At 36.7% G+C, this 22,895-nt stretch overlaps 1 protein-coding gene across 5 annotated transcripts in view; it reads left to right on the forward strand.

Annotated features, from left to right (window-relative positions):
• Positions 1-22,895, forward strand: part of MINDY3 (MINDY lysine 48 deubiquitinase 3) — a 110,893-nt gene that overhangs the window by 62,094 nt on the left and 25,904 nt on the right. For all 5 annotated transcript variants that reach the window (XR_013173037.1, XM_077155042.1, XM_077155056.1 and 2 more), the window contains one exon: positions 1,370-1,450. Coding sequence is in view for 4 of the 5 variants with exons in the window: in XM_077155042.1 (XP_077011157.1) it covers positions 1,370-1,450 (81 nt within the window). In the remaining variant the exon portion in view is untranslated. The remainder of the gene's footprint in view (positions 1-1,369; positions 1,451-22,895) is intronic.

Genomic DNA, 22,895 nt, shown 5'->3' on the forward strand with positions numbered 1-22,895 from the left:
TAGAAAAGAAGATTGTCATTCTTCACACTAGATCCTAGTGTGAATCCAATAACTGCTGTGTCTTCTCCTGCTTACATATTGCAGTAGTGGCCTAGCAGCACCTGGGGCTTTCATCTGCATGCCCAGCAGATGTCCGCCTCAGAGCCAGCATACTTTTACTTTTTAACTAGTTGCTCAGAGAAAGGGGATTAAGGAAATAATTGTGTTTGAGTAATTTGTAAATCTGAACACTTCCCCATTCTTTTTGCTTTAATTTGAATTGCCCTTTGTTACTTTTGATTGTGCATTACTTTTTAAATTTGATATATATTTCATGTACCATAAAAATCACCCTTTTAAAGTATACAATTCTGGGGTTTTAGTATATTGATAAAGTTATGCAACAGTTACCCCTAATTCCAGAACCCCTAAAAGAAACTTTGAACCCTTAGCAGTCACTTCTCCCATCTCTCAACTCCTTGCAACCACTAATCTACTCCTTTTCTCCATGGGTTTGCCCATTCTGGATATTCCATATAAATGGAATCATACAATATGTGTGCCGTTTTGTGTGTGGCTTCTTTCACTTATCATGATGTTTTCAAGTTTCATTCATTTTATAGCATGTGTCAATACTTACTTATTTTTATTGTTGCATAGTATTCAGTTTTATGGATGTACATTTTTATTGCTGTTTGATTGCGAAAGAATAATTGGCTCTGCTGCAAGTAACAACTTGAAATTTCCCAGTAATAAGCAGTCTGTATAAGAAAAGAATATTGAGCAAATTTGATTGGTAAGGTTAGTTGTTTTTGAAGTTAAAGTTTCTGTACCAATAAGATGCGAAATTGATAAGAACCTGATTGAATTTCAGTTTACAAATATGCTTGTTTCCCTATTTTAAAAAAGACTCTTCATATTGTGGTACCTTGAATTTACCCCTACCATAAATTCTAGATGACAGTATCCTTTTGTACTCTTTGAATGTTTTGGATTATATATTTTTCTTAAGAGAAATTATATTGCTTTAAGTTCTTTACCTTACCTATAAATTCACTCGTTTGTTTAAATATATAATTATTTTCCTCAGAAAGTAATTATCATCAAGTTTATATTTTCAGGGTTTGAGGTACCAAGTTGAAATTCTTGAAATGGTCATCCTAGCTAGGAATTCTACAAAACCTGGGAATGATTTGCTTTTACATTCAGCAGAATGACCTCTGTGGGTCAAGCACTGGAGGAGAAAGAGAGAAAATGAAATATATAAGTGATCATGCTTGCCCACAATATATTCTTCCATTGGATGTGTTGAACACTTTAGTTATGATTCAAATGTTTGTGGTTACATATGTGCTTTTTCATGTGTGTTGTTTTGCTTCATTTGTTCTAGGTTGGTTCTTACTTGAAATCTCCAAAATTCCCTATTTGGATTGTTGGCAGTGAAACTCACCTCACCGTATTTTTTGCCAAGGTATGCTTAGAGCAGGACTTTTATATTTATTTATTTATTTAGTATAACTTCAGGAGAACAATTAATTATAAGTCCAATTTAGTTTGATCTTTGTGCAAACTTTAGTTTGTTCCCTCTAACAAATCAAAATTCTTAAAAATTACTGTTAAAGGACATAATTATACTGCTGTAACTTTGGAATCATTTCAGTACAATGTGTTACACTTTTATAATTGTTTCTTTGCCTTTTCTGACTTTGGTTATTTGGTTTTTACATTTTTTTTAAATGACTTGTATTATGGTGAAAATAATTGCTTTAAATAGTTTTAGATTGCTTTTTACAAGAAAGTATAAAATTTACATGATATAACATTTTAATTACACGTCTCTTGTGCAAATTTTTTACATCTATCAATAATTTCAATGATAGGGAAGTTAATGTCTCTTTATTTATTTATCTTTTATTTTTTACATGGGCAGGCACCAGGAATCAGACCCGGTCTCTGGCATGGCAGATGAGAACTCTGCCAACAAGTCACTGATGCCCACCCTAATGTCTCTTTTAAGGCAGAATATTTTCAATAGTTTTAATATATATATGGTGAAAATAATGGAATAGATGTACTGCATTTGAATTTGTTTATTTTAAAATTCTTATAGCAAAGCTACTTCTTAAGTCCAACCCTTACATTTAATATTTTTTCCTACGGTGGAGAGATTAGTAGCTTTGGAGTTAACATTAGTTTGAATACCACTGTTCTAGTTTGCTAGCTGCCGGAATGCAATATACCAGAAACTATATACAATATACCGGAATGCAATATACCAGGAATGGCTTTTTAAAAGGGGAATTTAATAAGTTGCTAGTTTACAGTTCTAAGGCCGAGAAAATGTCCCAATTAAAGCAAGTCTATACAAATGTCCAATCAAAGACATCCAGGAAAAGATACCTTGGTTCAAGAAGGCCGATGCAGTTCAGGGTTTCTCTCTCAGATGAGAAGGCACATGGCAAACAGGCTCAGGGTTCCTCTCTCATCTGGAAGGGCATATGGCAACCGTGGCATCATCTGCTAGCTTCTCCTGGCTTCCTGTTTTATGAAGCTCCCCGGGAGGCATTTCCCTACTTCATCTCCAAAGGTCGCTGGCTTGTGGACTATGCTTCGTAGTGCTGCAGCATTCTCTGCTTTCTCTGAATCTCCCATTCTCCAAAATATTTTCTCTTTTATAGGACTCCAATAAACCAATCAAGACATGTCGTCCCCTAATCCAGTTTAACAACCATTCTTGACTGAATCACATCATTCAGGGAGATGATCTCATTACAGTTTCAAACATACAGTATTGAATAGAGATTATTCTACCTTTATGACATGGGATTTATATTAAAACATGGCTTTTCTTAGGGGGCATACTTCCTTTCAAACCAGCCCAACCACCCTTGTCATTTCCTAACATCTTGAGTTAAAAGCCAAGTTTTAACCATAGAAACTAAGCAACTTCTAATTCCTAAGTGAGGATTTCATGGTTTGAGTAATTTATTTCATGTGTTATAAATTTCCAAAAAAGAAAAATGGTTTCAATTTATTATTTTTAACATTTCAAGCTCTACTTTTTTTTGACATGGGCAGGCTCCATGAATCGAACCCAGGTCTCTGGCATGGCAAGCAAGAACTCTGCCACTGAGCTACCGTTGCCTGCCCAAAGCTTTACTTTTTAGTGTTAAGAAAATTAATAAAGTATATGAAACTATATTATTTAAATATGTAGAAGATAATAAAATGAAAATATTTTAAATCTTAAATTGTATGATAAATGTTTCAGAAGTGATTTATCCAAAACAACAGGAGATATTTCACAGGAGTGAATGCAAGAATAGTGCCAATTGAGCCATGTAAATTGCCAGACTTTTTTCTTCAAGCCTCTGAATAAATTAGGTGTATGGACAGAGTCATGGCAGTGAGTTATACCTGCCTTCCTATGAAAAATACGCTCTTCACCAGCCTGTCCTGGGAGTGTCATTGTTCCCAGAGTGCATTTATCACATGTATCAATTCCACTTCCCACACAGCTTCCACAGGTCACGGGTGGGCACTATCTCATTCGTCTTCCTGTCCACAGACCCAGCCATGGGCAGGGACTGTTGAGTTACAGATGCGAGCTCCTTATAAAGAAACTCAGAAACCCTGGCACGCCAGGCACCAGCCTGATGAAACGTGAACTCAATGTGTATACATAAGTCAGACAGGATTTCTCAGTGTGTCTTCATGGATTTATGTTCTTGAGGTTGATGGTAGTCATAGTGTGAAACACATACATGATGAGGTGACCACACGTTCCTAGAAAGATGTTAGGTCCCTTAACAATTACAAGTGTTAAAAGTCATGTACATCAAGCACCTTGTTTCTGTTTTAGAACCCTTGCATTTTATATTAACTGATTTTTTTTTAATTTTTTTTAATTAATTAAAAAAATTAACTAACTCAACATTTAGAAATCATTCCTGATTTTTTTTTTTTGATACTTAACTTTGTAGTCTCAGGTTCTATATGGTGGCTGGCACTTAGTGTAAGGGATTCATCAGTTGATTAAAGAAAGGTTTTACACTGATTTTTCACACAATTCCAGTGACATTTGTATCTTCTAAAAATGTTTTTTTCTTGACTCATTTTTAGTCTTCTTAAAAATGTAGGTATTTTCTTTTTAATGGTTTTTAGAACAATTGGCAGTAAATTGTTTTAAGATAATATCTTTAGGAGGGTTCAAGATGGCGGCTTAGTGAGGTGTGGAATTTAGTTAGTCCTCCAGAGCAGCTAGTAAATAGCCAGGAACAGTACAGAATAACCGCTGGGGCCACATCAGTGACCAGTCACACAGCATACACCAGTCTGGACAAGCTGGACAGCTGTGAGCCCCCCCACCAGAGCTGTGAGTCCCCCAAGCCATGGAGGCTTCTTCCACAGGCTGGTTCCCAAAGGGGAAAAAAAAGAGAATTTACTAGCAGCAGGGGCTGAGTACAACCAAGCTCCAGTTGTGGAATTAATTAACAAAATCTAACTACTAAAAATAGGCCCCCAGTCAGCTGAACCTCAAATAAAAGCTAAAGTTACTCATTTTTGCCCCGGCACAGAGGGGGTAGGGCTGATGGGGGGAAAAAATAGAGGTTTTTTGGATCGGACAGCACAAAATACTTGAAAGAGTCTGGGCCCTGAAGGGAAGGAGGGGGCACATAGGATCTGGAGATACACAGAGCAACATACCAACTTAAGCTCTTGATTGGCAAATCTGAGGAACAGGGACCTGCTCTGAAAAGGATTTTTTTTTTTCTGGCTGTGTTTCTACGGCTTGACTTTCTTTGGATACAACCGCAAGGCTTCTCAGACTCCAGCTGCCCCAGGCACACGTGAAATTAAGCTTGTCTGAGAGACAAAGAGGTTGGTCAGGTGAAAGGAGGTAATTCCTTGGAGGCTGTGCCTTCCCCAGGAAAGGGGTGGGGCCCAGCTCAGATGGAATCCCTCCCTCAAGAAATTCAGCCGCCAGGGTCTGGAAAACTGAAGTGATTAAAGTCAGCCTGCAACCTCTCCTCTGTCTCGACACACTCCTAGTCCTGAGAGTCTGTTGAAGATAAAGGTATTGCATTGCTTTATGCTGGTGGGGCCCACAGGCCAACAAGTGCCACTTATGGGCAGGACATAAAAAACACAGAATTTTGAAGCTTCATAGGAAAGTCTGTCAACTTGCTGGGTCTCACCCTCAGGGAAAACTGATGCAGATGAATTTTTCCTCCTGAGAGGAGGTCAATCTGGTCTGGGAAAATATGGCCAGATCTGTAATACCTAAGTAGATCCTCCTAAGAAAAAAAAAACGCACCATACAGGCAGGACAAGAAACAAGAACTGAAAAATTCTCATCTTTTAAACAAAACCTATGCTAGATGTCTAGAATTGAACTGAATGTTGAAGAACAGATAGACAACAAAGTCATCCAGCAAGAAAATCCTAGACAAAAAAGTAAAAACAATCTCCAGAATAAACTTATTAAGGAAATTAAATGTTTAGACACCAGCAAAAAATAACGAATCATACTAGGAAAATTGAAGATATGGTCCATTCAAAGGAACAAATCAACAATTCAAATGAGATACAGGAGTTGAACCAGCTAATTCAGGATGTTCAAACAGACATGGAAAATCTCATCAAAAGTCAAATCAGTGAATTGACAGAGGATATAAAGAAGCCAAGGGATGAACAAAAAGAAGAAATCGGAAGTCTGAAAAAACAAATCACAGAACTTATAGGAATGAAAGGCACAATAGAAGAGAGAAAAAAAAATTGAATCCAGCAGCACATTAAGAGAATTGTACACCATGACCAAGTAGGATTCATCCCAGGTATGCAAGGATGGCTCAACATAAGAATATCAATTAATGTAATACACCATATTAACAAATCAAAGCAGAAAAACCACACGATCATCTCAATTGATGCAGAAAAGGCATTTGACAAAATTCAGCATCTTTTCTTGTTGAAAACACTTCAAAGGATAGGAATAGAAGGGAACTTCCTCAACATGATAAAAGGGAATATATGAAAAACCCACAGCTAACATGATCCTCAATGGGGAAAAACTGCAAACTTTCCCCCTAAGATCAGGAACAAGACGAAGATATCCACTATCACCACTGTTATTCAACATTGTGCTGTAAGTTCTAGCCAGAGCAGTTAGACAAGAAAAAGACATGCACAGCATCAAAGGGAAAGGAAGAAATGAAATGCTCACTGTTTGCAGATGAAACAATACTATATGTCGAAAACTGAAAAATCCACAGCAAACCTACTAGAGCTAATAAATGAGTACAGCAAAGTGGCAGAATACAAGATCAACACTCAAAAATCTGTAGTGTTTCTATATGGTAGTAATGAGCAATCTGAGGGGGAAATCAAGAAAAAAAATCCCATTTACAACTGCAACCAAAAGAATAAAATATTTAGGAATAAATTTAACTAAGGATACAAAAAAACTATAAGAAATTGCTAAAAGAAATCACAGAAGACCTAAATAAATGGAAGGATTTACTGTGTTCATGGATTGGAAGACTAGATATAGTTAATATGTCAGTTCTACCTAAATTGATTTATAGAATCAATGCAATACCAGTTAAAATCCCAAAAACTTAGTTTTCAGAAATAGAAAAACCAGTAGCCACCCTGGAAGGACAGAATGCCCCAAATAGCTAAAAATATCTTGAGAAAGAAAATGAAGTCGGAGGTCTCACACTACCTGACTTTAAGGCCGTATTATGAAGCCACAGTGGTAAAACAGCGTGGTACTGGCATAAAAATAGATAATACTGACCAATGGAATAAAATAGAGTGTTCAGATATAGACCCTCTCATCTATGGACAATTTATATTTGATAAGGCCGTCAAGCCAACTCATTTGGGACAGAACAGTCTCTTCAATAAATGGACTGGTTATCTACATGCAAAAGAGTGAAAGAGTATCTTTTAGAAGAAAATATAGGGAAATACCTTATTAAACTTATAGGAGGCAGTTTCCTACATGTTACACCCAAAGCACGATCATTGAAGAAAGAAATAGAAAAATGGGAACTGCTCAAAATTAAACACTTTTGTGCATCAAAGAACTTTGTCAAGAAAGTAAAAAGACAACCTACACAAAGGAAGACAATATTTGGAAACAATATATCAGATAAGCATCTAGTGTCCATAATATATAAACAGATTGTTCAACCCAACAACAAAAAGACAACCCAATTACAAAATGGGCAAGACATGAACAGACACTTCTCAAAAGAGGAAATACAAATGGCTAAAATGTACATGAAAAGATGCTCAGCTTCCTTGGCTGTTAGGAAAATGCAAATCAAAACCACAGTGAGATATCACTTCATACCCATCAGAATGGCCATTATCAGTAAAACAGAAATAAGTGGAGACGATGTGGAGAAAGAGGCACACTTATCCACTGTTGGTGGGAATGTCAAATGGTACGACTGCTGTGGAAGGCAGTTTGGCAGTTCCTCAGGAAGCTAAGTATAGAACTGCCATATGATCTGGCAGTACCCTTGCTAGGTATCTATTCAGAGGACGTGAGGGCAAGGACACAAATGGACATTTGCACACCCATGTTTATAGCAGCATTATTTACAATTGCCAAGAGATGGAAACACCCAAAATGTCCGTCAACTGATGAGTGGCTGAACAAGCTGTGGAATATACGTACAATGGAATATTACACAGCTATAAGAAACAGAATAAAGTCATGAAGCATGTAACAGCATGGATGGACCTTATGGAGGACATTATGCTGAGTGAGGTTAGCCAGAAACAAAAGGACAAAGACTGATTTGTATGGTCTCACTGATATGAACGAACGTTAATGAATGAACTGGGAGAATTTCAGTTAAGAACAGAAGCCATCAGGAGACAGAAATAGGGTAGATATTGAATAATTGGAGCTGAAGGTATACAGATTGTGCAACAGGACTGATTGTAAAAATTCAAAAATGGATAGCACAATACTACCTAATTGTAGCACAATAACATTAGTATACTGAATGAAGCTGAATGTGAGAATGATAGAGGGAGGAGGGCTGAGGACACAAATGAAACCAGAAGGAAAGACAGACAATAAAGACTGAGATGGTATAATCTAGGAATGCATAGAGTGTACATGATAGTGACTAAATGTACAAATTAAAAAGTGTTTTTGTATGAGGAAGAACAGAGGAATGTCAGTATTGCAGGGTGTTGAAAATAGATGGTAATTCATATTTTAAAACTTTAACTTATATGTGAAATTAAAGCGAAAATGTTTATTCAGTACAAAATTAATATTTTTGCATTTCCTAATATAACTTATATGGACAGATCAGCATAAGTACATGGAACCTTGAATAGGGCACGAGATTTTGTAGGTTTGTCCAGAGTGATGCCCCAATAAGTCCCAGAGTGATTTAACAGTGAATAAAAAAGAATTTGCAAAGTCCCCTTAGGGGAACGGTGAGAAGGGGGCAAAATTCGACTTCCCCATTTGGAGAATTACTGATATTCTCGCAAGCAGTAGGGACAACCAAATCAATAGGCTGAGCCCTCAATTTTGGGGGTTGTTCATACTTAACCGGCAAAGGATATACTAAGCCTACTTAAAATTAGGCCTAAGAGTCACCCCCAGGGAACCTCTTTTGTTGCTCAGATGTGGCCTGTCTCTCTCTTAGCCAACAGGGCAAGCAAACTCACCGCCCTTCCCCTCTCTACGTGGGACCTGACTCCCAGGGGTGTAAACCTCCCTGGCAACGTGGGCCAGAAATCCTAGAGTGAGCTGGTACTCAGCACCGTGGGATTGAGAAAACCTTCTTGACCGAAAGGGGAAAGAGAGAAATGAGACAAAATAAAGTGTCAGTGGCTGAGAGATTCCAAACAGAGTCTAAAGGTTACCTGGAGGTTATTCTTATGCATTATATAGATATCCCCTTTTTTAGTTTAAGGTGTATTAGGCTAGAGGGAAGTGCCTGAAACTGTAGAGCTGTGTTCTAGTAGCCATGTTTCTTGAAGGTGATTGTATAATGATATAACTTTCGTAATGTGACTGTGTGATTGTGAAAACCTTGTATCTGATGCTCCTTTTATCTGTGGTATGGACAGATGAGTAAAACATATGAATTAAAAATAAATAAATAATAGGGGGAATAAATGTTAAAACTAAAAAAATCTGTATTGGGTAGATGGAAATACTAGTGGTCAATAAGAGGGTGGGGTAAGGGGGTATGGTATGTATGAGTTTTTTCTTTTTTCTTTTCATTTATTTTTCTCCAGTGATGTAAATGTTCTAAGAAACAGTCATGGTGATGAATATACAACTATGTGATGATATTGTGAGCTATTGATTCTATACATTCTATTGTATAGAATGTTTATATGTTAAGAACGTATGTGCTTATACGTTTTATCAATAAAATTTTTTAAAAAGATAACTTTAAAAAGAAATTCAGGTAAGGAGGGAATATTTTCCTTTGGAAAGAAAGTAATATAAAGCTGGAAGATGACTTAAGTGGTAATTTCATTCCTGATTTTAGTTATTTGTATCCTGACTCTCTCTGGCTAAAAGTTTTATTGATCTTTGCAAGAAACAACTTGGCTTTATTGATTTTCTCTGTTGTATTTCTCTTATTTCATTTATCTCTGCTCTAATCTTTACTGTTTCCTTCCTTCTACTAACTTTGGGTTTGCTCCTCTTGTTCCAGTTTCTCTAGGTGTGAAGTTAGGTGATTGATTTGTGATCTTTATTCATTTTCATGTAGGCATTTAGAGCTATATATTTCCCGATGAGTACTGCCTTTGCTGCATCCTGTAAGCTTTGGTTTTCTGTGTTTTCATTTTAATTTCACTCAAGATATTTACTAATTTCCCTTGAGATTTCTTCCTTAACCCATTGGTTGCTTAATGGTGTGTTGTTTAATTTCCACATATTTGTAAAATTTCCAGTTTTCCTTCTGTTATTTATTTCTAACTTTATTCCATTGTGGTCTGAGAAGATACTTTGTATGATTTCAATGTTTTTAAATTTATTAAGATTTAATTTGTGGCCTAACATGGTGTATCCTGGAAAATGTTTCATGTTTACTTGAGAAGAATGTACATTCTGCTTTTTTAGGTAGAGTGTTTTATATATGTCCATTAGGCCTAATTAGTTAATGCTGCTGTTCAAGTCCTCTGTTTCCTTATTGATCTTCTGTTAAAGTGTTCTTTCAGTTATTGAAAGTGATGCCTTGAAGTCTCCAACTGTTATTGTAGAACTCTGTTTCTCCCCTCAGTTCTGGCAGTTTTTTATTTTGGATTTCTGTTGTGAAGTGCATATATGTTTATAATTGTTATATCTTCCTGCTGAATTGAGCCAACTTTTTCCTCCAACTCTTTCCTAGATGCTATACAGTATTCTACTAGACTCCGTTGTTTCAAAATAGCTGATTCAGGTTGTTCTCAGTCCAAGTTCAATGCGTATTCTGGTGGAGGGACTGATGGGCTTGGGGCTTCCTACTCTGCTGTCTTCTGACAGTCCTCCCTGTGTTTGTTGTATAGAAACTAGTTGAAATTTTGCTTGTTACTGAAATTACGACAAGAACTTTTATTTGGTCATTCTGCCTTTAAGATTTCTATATTTGAGTAATTTGGACTCTAGTTTTGTCTTTATTATTTGGTTTGTTTTCTTTTTTGTAAGTCTGTTCATTTTAGTGTCTTCCATGGCATGAAACAAACAATGCTTTTTTTCTCCCCAGCAGTTTGTGTTGATATATTTTTTTTTATCAAATTGCTATATATGTTTGCCTTTTTATATATTTCATGTGCCAAATGCTTTGCTTTGGTCACAGTTAGATTAAAAAGCATATTTTTAGTTCATAGTTTTCAAGGCAGTAAAACGCCTTTGAAAGCCATGAGATCCATGAGCTTTATGTACTGGAGGTGCTGGTGGTTGCAGCTGGCTTTGTTTACGTACACAGTAGTAATCAGATAGTGGCATGTGCCTGGCATTGTGCTGTTGTAGTGTGCTAACAGAGATGTGGCTCAGGCTCTAGCAGAGGTGCACATTCTTATGTGGAGGCACCGATCGAATTACCACACGAACAGAAATGAACTAGCAACTGTTTTAAATGCTGACAAAGCCCAGGTCTTTCATGCTGTAAGAATTTACCCTACTTTGAGAAATTGTGAGTGTTTTCTTGAAGAGTTGATACTCACAGTGAGGACGAAGGCATCAGTAAGATTCAGATGGCGAGGGAGGAAAAGGAGCATGCCCTGCAGAGGCAGTAGCTAGAGCAAGCCCACCACTGTCAGGCAGGGCCCTGGTAAGAGCAAGCTGCCAGGAAGGGCTGGGCCTAGAGTGGCTCCTCCTGAGTGCTGACAGCCCCTGGACTTTAAAATGTTCATGTAGAGAGACAGGAAAGAAGAAATAGGGCTAAATTTGCAATTTTGCAGAGATTATTTTGGCTAATTGTGGCAAACAGATGGCTTAAAGGCTTGCCAAATGGAATGGGTAAACTGAGGAGTTGGCAGTACTCCAGGTAAGTGAAGAAGACTGTGGGGTCCAGTAGTGGAGTTAGAGATGGATACTCGTACCTGAACTGGAGCATCTGCTCCTGAGGTGAAGTGATGAAACTTGGCAGTAGGTTGGACTCAGTGTTAGGGGGCTACTGAGAGATCGTTCTTAATGACTGCATCTTGGAGCCTCAGAAAGTGAGTGTAACTGCTTTGCTAGTGTGGAGCATGGCCACTCCTGCTCAAAGCGCTGTGCTCACTGCCAGCACTTCATGTGAGGTGAGCTCGGGAGGGGTTGGACCTTGCAGGTGGGGCACGGGGCTGACATCACCTCCTACCTATGGCTCCTGCAGAGGGCAGTGATGGCCAATGCACTGGGCAAACAGTCCCGAGCTTAAAATGGAAACTCAGTGTTAGCAAATTTCATTCTTTGTACCAAAGGAAACAAATCTATAAAGTGATTAAAAATATATGTTTTCTAATAGTGTGTGCTTAGAAATGTAGAAATCTTATAACTCAGAGTAAAATATCAACTATCAGAAATTATATTGAATATAACCTTTTTTATAGCAAGGAAGGATATGTGTTAAGCAAATTAATAATTTAGAAAACATGGCCAGCAAAATTTAAAGCACAAAAATAATTGTGAAGGAATAATTTCCCTGAAATTACCAAACATTGAAATTTGTAGGACTACAAATAAAAAATTGAGCATCATTGCAGATACCAATGGAAAGCTGAATTGATCATCTAATCAGAGATTTATTTTCAAGTTTTAGGTTACAGTAACTGGTTTTATATATTCTATATGCTTGTAATTACATTTTTGTAGGAATGAAAGTTTTACTTATTAGACTCATACAATAAGAATAAAGGGTAGGCATTGCCTTTCTTCCTGAAAATTAAATTACTTTGGACAAAACTATATGTACTAGTAACTACATGTTACAAATAAGATGAAGAAGCCAGATTTATGTTCATCAAATAGCAGTAGTTCTGATTTTTATTAATTTTAATGATTTAAAAGTATTATTTATAAATCAACGGCATTTAAATATATGTACATTGAATTTTTAGAATAATTTGTATTTATGTAGTACCAAAAATATCACTTATAAACTTTCACAAATGTTACCCACAGTTAGTTTCATGGCTGAAATTGAAAATACTCAGGCTTCTTTTTCCAGATTGTGGGACTGGTATGTTTATATCAAGATGGACAAACATCTGAGTTCTTGCATGTGATAGAGTAGTGGTAGATTGACCAAATTTCTAAATTCTTTCCCAGAAAAAAATGTCTTTGACATGTCAACTTTAGTTTTATCGTGAATTGAATTTTTATAAATTTATTTAACTTCTATTACTGAGTTTTTTTCTTCACCACCCTCCTCCTTCATTCTTACCTCATTTTTAGAACTTTAAGCTATTGGCCTATGTCCGTTTGTATCCTTGAAATAATGGGTTTAGTTTGAAATTTAACTAGTTTATCTAGCATTGAATTTGAGTGTTTATGATTTTCCAATTGCAATTCCTAAATTTTAAAATACCAAAGATGTGAGAAAAACATAAGAATCAAACACAGTCTACCATCTAAGTAATAATTAACTCTCCAAATGATCCCAAAATGCTTTTTACAGTTTTTTTCCCCAATCTCTTTATTTTTTTATATCTCCCTCTTTTAATCTAAAACTTGGACTCAGGTTTGTTTTTTATTAGAGAACATGGAGGTTTACAGAAAAATCATGCATAAAGTGCAGAGTTCTCATATACTACCCTATTAATACATTTTGCATTAGTATGGTACATTCATTGCAACTGATAAAAGAACATTTTAATAATTGTAATATTAATTATAGTCCATGGTTTATTTTAGGGCTCATTGTTTTACAGTCAGTCCTATGATTTTATTTAATTTTTATTTTAGTAACAAATATACAACCTAAAACTTCCCCCTTTTTAACAACATTCAAATGTATAGTTCAGTGCTGTTAATTACGTTCACAGTGCCATGCTACCATTACCATCATCCATTCCAAACTCCCATCATCCCGAATAGAAACACTGTATAATTTAAGCATTAACTCCCCCTTCCCTAACACCGTCCTGGCCCCTGGTAACCTGTATTCTAGTTTCTGACTCAATGAATTTGCTTATTTTAATTATTTCACATCAGTGAGATCATACAATAGCTGTTCTTTTGTGTCTGGCTTATTTCATTCAACATGATGTCTTCAAGTTTTAACCGTAATTGTTGCAAGCATCAAGGCTTCATTCCTTTTTACAGTTGGATAATATTCCATGAGTGTATATATCACATTTTATTGATCCATTTGTTGGCTGATGGACACTTTGGTTGCTTCCATCTTTTGACAATTGTGAATAATGCTGCTGTGAACATTGACATGCAAATATTTGTTCAAGTCCTGCTTTCAATTCTTTTGGGTGTATACAGAACTATTGGTACTTTAATTGGGTTTATTTTATATTTGAACTAGTATTTGAACTGTAATTATCATGTTCATTTTTGAAAGGTATTTATCAAATGTTTAAACTTTCCTTCTAAAATATGTTTTTGGTTTAATGTAATGCTTTGTTATGAATGTGGCAAGAAAAAATAAGATTTTAAGTAACAGATGAGGAGGTAGAGTTTGTAAGTAGTGATAAAATCTTGTAAATTTTAAGCAATTTTTGTAGTCATCTTACTGAGAACGTTGTTACCTAAGCTAGATTATTATCCATCTGTTTCAGTTTTAGGTATATGAGCCAAATAAGTATTAGAGGTGGAGTGAAACATTTTTAACAGAAACTATCTGGCAGTAATATACCCTGTAGTCATCTGTTTTTAAACCTTAGGCACTTTTCCAGTTTAAGTGCTGTGTGGTAAATGCTTCAAGGTGTCCTTAAATTTATTGTGACACCTTTTCTTTTATGAGTGGGTGTGCTGGTTTGAGTCTGTGGTGGACCCCAGAAAAGCCATGTCCTTTAAATCTTCATTCAGTATTGCTGGGTGGGAGCATTTTGATTGTTCCCATGGAGATGTGACCCACCCAATTGTGGGTTTGATAACTTTTGATTAGATGATTTCCATGGAGGTGTGTCTCCACCCATTGAAAGTGGAGTTGCTTACTGGAATCCTTTAAAAGAGGAAACATTTTGGAGTGAGTCCCTTTTGTAAAGCAACGAGAAAGCCAGCAGACGCCACCATGTTCACCATGTGCCCTTCTAGCTGAGAGAGAAATGTTGAAGGTCATCGGCCTTCTTGAACCAATGTATCTTTCCCTAGATGCCTTAAATTGGAAATTTCTATAGACTTGTTTTAATTGGGACATTTTCTCAGCCTTAGAACTGTAAACTAGCAACTTATTAAATTCCCCATTTTAAAAGCCATTCCTTTTCTGGTATATTGCATTCCAGCAGCTAGCAAACTAGAACAATGGGTTACCTTTTAAATGAAGATTGTAGTCGATAACCACCATTTAATCTGTCACCATTTTAAAAGTTCACAAAAACTAAAATTTCCTCTTAGATGTAACATGAGAAAGAATGATTTAAATACCATCCTTCTTTTGGTACCTCAATACAGTGTCATTTGCTCTTTTTACCCTCCTTGGCATGCAAGCCAGAGTCTAAATCATATTCTCTGTGAAAGTAACAGTTCCCCATTTTCTTACTGGGTGCATTCCTCTTTAAATTACTTACTTCAATAAATTGTTCTGTTTTTAACTAATCTAGCAAATAAGGTTGCATCCATTTAAAAATCTTCAAGAATTTCAAACCATTTTTAATCCTCTGTCATCAAACTTAAGAGCCTTCCACTTGTAATAGTCTTCATTGTAATACTGTCGATGTCTGATTTTTGTTTGTGCCCTTTTACATAATAGAAGGAAGAGTGAGACATGGCAGACCTTAGGTAAAACTTAAAAACTAAGTTGTACTGTCTCCCCCGTCAGAATGTCCTCACGGCTCCCACGAAGAAAGGCCTGGCCACTGGCTGTCTGGGCTCTGGTGGGGCTGGGGGCAGCATGACAGGTAACCCGGAAGCTGTCATTCATGGGCAATAGAAGGGGCTTAAGTTTCTCACCTTTAAGTGTGAGCGGACCAGGGGTCACCAGGCATTTGTGGAATGCTTACATGAAAAACAAATCAGAATAGATGGGGAAAACAGAAACAGTGTGGGAATCAAAGAAAACTTGAGAAACCTAATACCCTCAGAGAAGGTATTCCAGCCTTGAAACTATAAAGGCTGCAAGAAAAGAACACTTAGAGGACAAAAGAGAAACCAAAAACCTGAAAGAACTGAAAAATAAAATTGGAGAATCTTTTGCCTAGATAATTGCAATAGCCTCTTCTGATCACCTCTCTTTTGCCCTTGCCAATTCAGCAGCCAAACAATCCCATTAAAATGTGACTCACATCTTGTCCCTCTGCGGCTAAAACCCTGCAAGGGTTCCCCTTGCCCTCAGTGCAAAGCCGAAGCCCTCAGAACATGGCAGACTGCACCTGACTGACCCTGCCACCAGAAGGTCTTTCCCTTTTTCCTGCCCATCTCTCTCCAGGTCTTGCTCAGTCTCCCAGCTCCCTTCCTCTCTGCACCCGCTGCTCCCTCTGCTTGGAGGAGTCTTGCCTCGGGTACCAGCATGAAGGCCACTGACCCTCCTTTAGGTCATTTATCAGTGTAATCTCCTCAGTGAGGTCTCCTCTGGCCACTCCTCACCCTCTACATTCAGCCCCTCCCTCAACCCTTTGTACTAACTTACTTTGTATATATCCAGTTCATTTATCTTTGAACATAAGAATTCAGTAGATTCCCTAACTTATGAATCAAAAAATAGCTGATGTTTTAGTTTTCTAAAGGCTGCCAGAATGCAGTATACCAGAACTGGAATGGCTTTTAAAAAGAGAATTTAATAAGTTACAAGTATATCTAAGGCCAGAAAAATATCCAAACTAAGGCATCCTCGAAAAGGTATCTTGACTCAATGGCCTATGTCTGTCACATGAGAAGATATGTGGCTGGTATCTGCTGGTCCTTGTTCCTGGTTCTGTTGTTTCCAGCTTCCGATGCCAGTGGTTTCCTCTCTTAAGTGTCTGTGGGCCTTCACTTAGCTCCTCCAGGACACAACTCCGGGTTCTGGCTTGTCAGCATCTCATGGGAATGCACATGGTGACATCTGCTGGGTTCTGCCTGCATCTAGGCATCTCCAAACATCCATGTCTCTTGTCAGCTCTGAAGCAACTATTCTCCAAGTGTCTGCATCTGAGGTTTCTCCAAACTATTTCCCCCTTGAAGGGCTCTAGTAAACTAATCAAGACCTACCTTGAATGGTGGAGTCACATCTCCATTTAATCAAAAGGCCACACCCATAATTGGGCATTCCACATCTCCATGAAAATAATCTACCCAAAAGGTCATATCTCCATGGGAACAATCAGTCAAAGTTTCCCGACCTAAACAATAGATCTGGCCCCACAAGATTGGATGCCTTCAATATTATTATCTATTAATATTATCTATTATATCTATATATAATATAGATAATAATATATTATTAGAATTATATGTATAAAATGTAGATAGATTCCATGTAAATATAGTTGGAACCTGCCTCCGTGGCTAATTTAATGTTCTTATGGTTAGAAAAGTACTCTGAGTATACAGAGTATCATCTTTGACTTTGCTGTACTATTGCAGTTTTCCTTTCAGGTCAGAGCACACAAAAACACATGAAGGTTTCAACATAAAATACACAGAAAGCCTGAACAAAATGCAAAGGAAAACAGAGCATTTAACTGTTCCTATGTGAGCTAATCATGCACTCACAGTGGTATCTGTTACTGGGAGTCTAGATAGAATTATTTCTGTGGGAACAAGCTTCTTTTCTGCTCTGTTCTTTGGTGTAACATTAGGAAGTACACTGAAATTTAAGTCCTTGAGCCCTTGTTTTTATGTGCCTAAATGTAGGGCATCTGATTTACCATTAATTCATTTCTCTACATGTAATAACACAGCTTTAAGAAAGAGAAGTAAAATAATTCTTTAAAGACTTTCTTATAAAGAAATGTCACCTGTATATATCTTTAATTATTGGGTAAAATTCATGGGACTAGGAATAAAATTAAATTCATAGCCAGGCATTTTGTAATAGAGTTTTTCTGTACTTTAATGAAGTTAGTCATCCCATCCATTACCTTTAGCTGTATGTTTTATTTTGTGCTCATGTTCGATTTTATACCTTACCTACTACAGAAAGGGAATTTGTAGTTAATTATTTTTATAGTTTAAATACAACATGTCCTGCAAGTCTCTTTTCAAATAACAGCAACAGCAGAAGACACTAAAGTTAATCTGTTATTTGAACTATTTGGGAAGCTTGGGTCAAAGTCTACACATACTTACAATTTCCAATCATTTGAATGGGTATTATTTTTTTCTTTGTGAATTTTAAGCACAAGCGGTTTCCTATTTGCCTGGCACATTTTAGGACTAACCTTTATCAGCTATCTAGGGTTATGCTAATTGTACCACTGTAACACTAAAACGTTTTATTTTTAATAATTTTGACTGGAATCCTTCTAAAATGTATTGAACATTTTCCTGCCTCCTTAAATAAAGTGAACAGTAATTGCCCTTATGTGCTCTTTGCTGCTACTCTGAATGCCTTCCTCCAGTGCGATTCTATATCTGGTCTTCATAATTTTTCTAAATGTTCTTTTTCTTCATTATCATTTCTCATTGTCAGTTGCTGGTAATAGTCCCATTCTCCCTTTGAGTTTGTTGCTCCTAATTTTGTGTGATTGTGGAATTCAGATAATTGTCTAAACAAGGTAACAGTACCATCTGCAGAAGGGCCTGAAAGTATTTTGTCATGAGTGAAAATCCATGAGTTTTAATGAGAATCTGTACCAGAAAGTCCACACTCATAGCCCTCTGTCCATAATTGATGAAAGTAATTGTAGCCAGTGGGAACTGATAGCATATTAGGGCAAAAGGTCGCATATGAATAGTCCTTAAGTGTTAACAGTTTTTTTATTTTTTGCTTGTTTATTTTCTGTGCTTTTGTTTCTGCCATCCTCTATCCAGAATGTGCTCATCCAAATCCTGCTCGGCACATGTGGTCCAGCCTGGACTGTTGGGGACTGTGACTGCCCACTCTCTCATTCCCTTCTTGCCCTATTCTTACTCCATCCACTGTCTTCTTGTGACCAGAGAGACTACCAGATTCACTTCTGTTCTCTCACAATAATTACAGCAAAAATTCGGCATTGCTCATGCTTTTGATGCAATGCAAATATTAAAACTGCCTTGTAATGGTTGGTGCTATTTGAGTGCCGTGGGTCAGACACTGTGCTAAGAATTTTACAAGCATTCCTCATTTAATCCTCAAAGCAACCCTGTGAGGTACGTACCATTTTTAAATTCTTCCCTCCTTTAGAAAAAGAAATATCAGACTACAGTGGAGTAGTGACTGGAAGAGGGGAGAGGAGGAACAGAAGAGTTGACACTTTAAAGTTACAGGAAATGAGGCTTGAAGAAAAGATTAAGCAAAAAAACAAGCGATGTGAAATGTGAAAATTCCCAGTGTATTTGGAGAATAGTGAATGCTTTTAGTACAGCTGAACCATATTAGTTGTGCCAAGAGATTGGATATAGAATCAGCTTTAAAAATCAGATTTATTCTGAAATCCCACTTCCCTTTACCATATTTCCATGCTTTTGCTAATATGAAAGACTCAGTGTGAATCACCAAGGCATGAATGAATATGTAAGGTATATCCACGAATGAAAAAGCAGCCTCTCCATAAACAGTAAAAGCTTCTCTGTAAAACTGTGATAAAATTTAAGAATATTATAAGTTGTGTACTATGACCATTTTGCAATCAGTCGGACATTGTTTAAAATAGTAGAAAATGAGGTAGGATTTTGTAGGTCAGGGACATCCCCTGTTTTTCATTCTTATTACTCTGTCCCTTCCTAGGTTAAATTCCTAATACTGTCCAGGCTACAGGATGTTTCAGTGTTTTTTTTTAGGCATTCATTTTCATATGAAATATAAAAGTATTCAGTGTAATCTTTAATCAGTCACGTGCAGCTTATCTTGTTGAAGTCATTACCCCTAATAGCATGAGGAAGAAGAGGAGTATATTGCATGTGGCACAGGGAAGTAAAACCCCAGCAGGAATATTGGTGTTTAATTCCTTTAGCCAGTTTGCTGCAGTAACAGCCCCCCTAGAATTCAAAAAGCGATAATGAGAGTGGTGAGAGACACAGGAGGACATTTTTAGGATCGCTTCCAGGTGATGGGCTGAAAGGATCTGGTAGATTGAAGCTTTCAACAAACAGTATGCACCTTTTTTGTGTGTACTGGAGCAATGAAAGTATACACAATTCATTGATTTTAACAATGAGCAATGAGTGTGGTGTAATGAGATCACATCTCTTGGAGATACTTACTCCTATTGCCACATTTCCACTTGTGCATTTGGAGTTCACTTTTTCTGGAAGAAGAATTTCAAAGGGCTCTGCTTTCTTTTTCTTTCCCTGTCCCAAATTGTGCCTCACAGCAGAGGGCTGCTGGAGAAAGTGCCTGGGAGCTTGCAAACAATTTGGAAGGTGATGGAAAAGTAAGGGGAAAAGACCACTGCTTTGCCTACTTTCAAATGATGGCATCAGTTGATGGCTTGCGACGCTGGAACTGAAGCCTTGGGAACATTTGATAATTGACTTAAAATCTGTTTCATAGTAGTTCCCAGATCATTTTCATAACTATAGTGTTCTAGTTTGCAAGCTACCAGAATGCAATATACCAGAACCTAGAATGGCTTTTCACAAGGGGAATTTATTAAGTTGCAAGTTTATAGTTCTAAGGCTGTGAAAATGTCCAGATTAAGGCAAGGCTATATAAGTGTCCAAATTAAGACATCCGAGGAGAGATACCTTGGTTCAAGAAGGTCAGAACACCTCTGTCAGTTGGAAGGGCACATGGTAACATCTGCTAGCTTTCTCTCCCAGCTTCTTATTTCATGAAGCTCCCCTGCCGGTGTTTTCTTTCATCTCCAAAGGTCTCTGGCTGTGTGAACGTTGTCAATTCTGGTATCTCTAAAGCTTTTTCCAAAATGGTTGCCTCTTAAAGAGCTCCAGTAAACAGTCCCACCTTGAATGGGTGGAGACACATCTCCATGGAAACTATCTAATCAAAAGTTACCACACACAATTGGGTGGGTCATATCTCCATGGAAACAATCAAAAACATCCCACCCAGCAATATTGAATGAGGATTAAAGGACATGGCTTTTTGGGGGTACGTAATAGCTTCAAACTGGCACGTATAATGAGTGAAGAGTCTTTTGAAACATTGTAAATTGTTTTTAAAATGAAACTTAACTCCTAAAGGTAAATTATATACCAGTTCATTTTATTGATTCTGAATTTACTTTTTTAGTAATTAGGAAGGACTCGAGCATTACGGATTATTGCCTACAGGCTACAATGTCTATAATGGGCGTGCGAGCTCCCCTGAGTTAATTCCCGTGAGCTTGACCTCTCCTGAGTTAATTCACATGAACATGACCTCTCCTGAATTATTTCACATGAGTGTGACCTCTCGAGTTATTTCACTCCTGAGTTAATTCACATGAGCGTGTTCACTCCTGAGTCATTTCACGTGAGCCTGACCTCTCCTAATTAATTCATGTAAATGTAATCTTAACCTTAAATTAGTTAAGTGTCTCAATGGTTCTTTGCTCCTGGCAGCAAAGTGCTTTGATAATGATGAAGGTATGATAAGTAAACTCTAAAGACCCTTCAGTAATACACTACTTATGCCTACCCCTCCAACCAAAACCAGCAGTGCTATTTCAGTAGATGTTTAAGATAGCTAGTGTTACAACATTATAAAAGGTTTATGGTGAACAGCAGGTACAGTTATGCTGATGATACAGACAAACTACTTGGAAAAGGGATATTTATTTTCATGACTGTAGGATATTGGATAGTCCCATTACAGCTTTTTTTTTATTCCTTTCTATAGTACTTTGCTGATTAAGTGAAGTTTGGTGAAGCTAGATTATTGTTTAGCAATCCCTGTTGACCAGTAAATTGGTTGAATAGAAATTTCTTTCCTCTAACATTCTTCTGATAAAAGTATCTGAGTAGATCAGACAACTATAAACTACTGTATTTAGAATAAATGTAAATTTGGTGGTAAATCAGAGCTTAAATATAGCTACCTAAAGCAGTGTGTAAATACTTGACTAATGCTTAGAGTCTTTTTCAACTGAGTCCCTACAAGTGTTTCAGCTGCAGTTCACATGGAAATGTACTCCTAAGAGATACAGCCAGGGATGAAGGATAGAAAACGCTTTCAAATATCTCTGCTGACTTGGATAACATAGAATTACTTAATTGGAATCTCGTTACTTATTCAGGGAGCCTTTTCTTGAGGGGAGGGGGCTAGTAAATGTTTTAACTTTATTTTAGAAAGTAATTTTCTTAAGATAATTTTAATAATATGCAAGAAAATAGGCACAAAGTAGCATATTTTTCTTTCTTTTCCACTCTCCATGAACTTAAGGACACAGATGAGATTGTCTCTACCATCTGTTAGGCTTGGTAGTGCTCAAAAAAGTATGGGTATGTAAATAGTTAAGATGGAAAAATATACTAAACCTGTCATCTAAATGCTATTGGCATGGTAAACCTTGGAAATCTGAGGGCTGGGACCCTCTTCACATTCCATATTTGTTCCATGATAGTGCTACTGATTTCATCCTTTATAACTGGATCAGATCCTTTACATGCAGAGAGAAAAAGAGAGCTATTATAATGTCTCTATCACTAACGTATGTTGTCTTAATAGTGTAAATTACTCTTTGTCAATTGAGTGAAATTCTGAATTTGTTGTTTAAAATTACTGTGTAAATATAAAATACATTCAATATTAGCATATTGCCAAATTTAATGTGTGGGTCATTCCTGCTACAGATCTATATATTAGGGACCTTGTTTAAAAATGTTTAGCTTAAATAAATTGGTAAAAATTAGTGCCAGAATTTGTCATTTTAAATCAAGTTAGAAAGTTAAAACTTCAACATGAACTACTTTAAAGGGAATAGAAGGTGGTTTTATAACTTTTCCTGGGTTCATGTATGAGCATTTAAACATGTAAACTTAAGCAAGCTTTAACCAAGAGATCATTTTTCTATAACAGTCTAAAAGCATTGTAAACACTCAAAATAAACAAGCTGACAATCAGTTTAGAAGACTATATACTGGTTTTAATTTGGGGATAAGAACTTCTGGAATGTTTTCATGAGAATTTACAGTAATTTTTTAGATTTTTTACTTAATTTTCTTTTCTTTTTTTCCACTTTAATACACACATCTTACAACTGGTATGATTAACGAGAGTTCATTC

Source organism: Tamandua tetradactyla, chromosome 1 (genome assembly GCF_023851605.1).
Source record: "Tamandua tetradactyla isolate mTamTet1 chromosome 1, mTamTet1.pri, whole genome shotgun sequence".
NCBI classification, from domain to species: domain Eukaryota; kingdom Metazoa; phylum Chordata; class Mammalia; order Pilosa; family Myrmecophagidae; genus Tamandua; species Tamandua tetradactyla.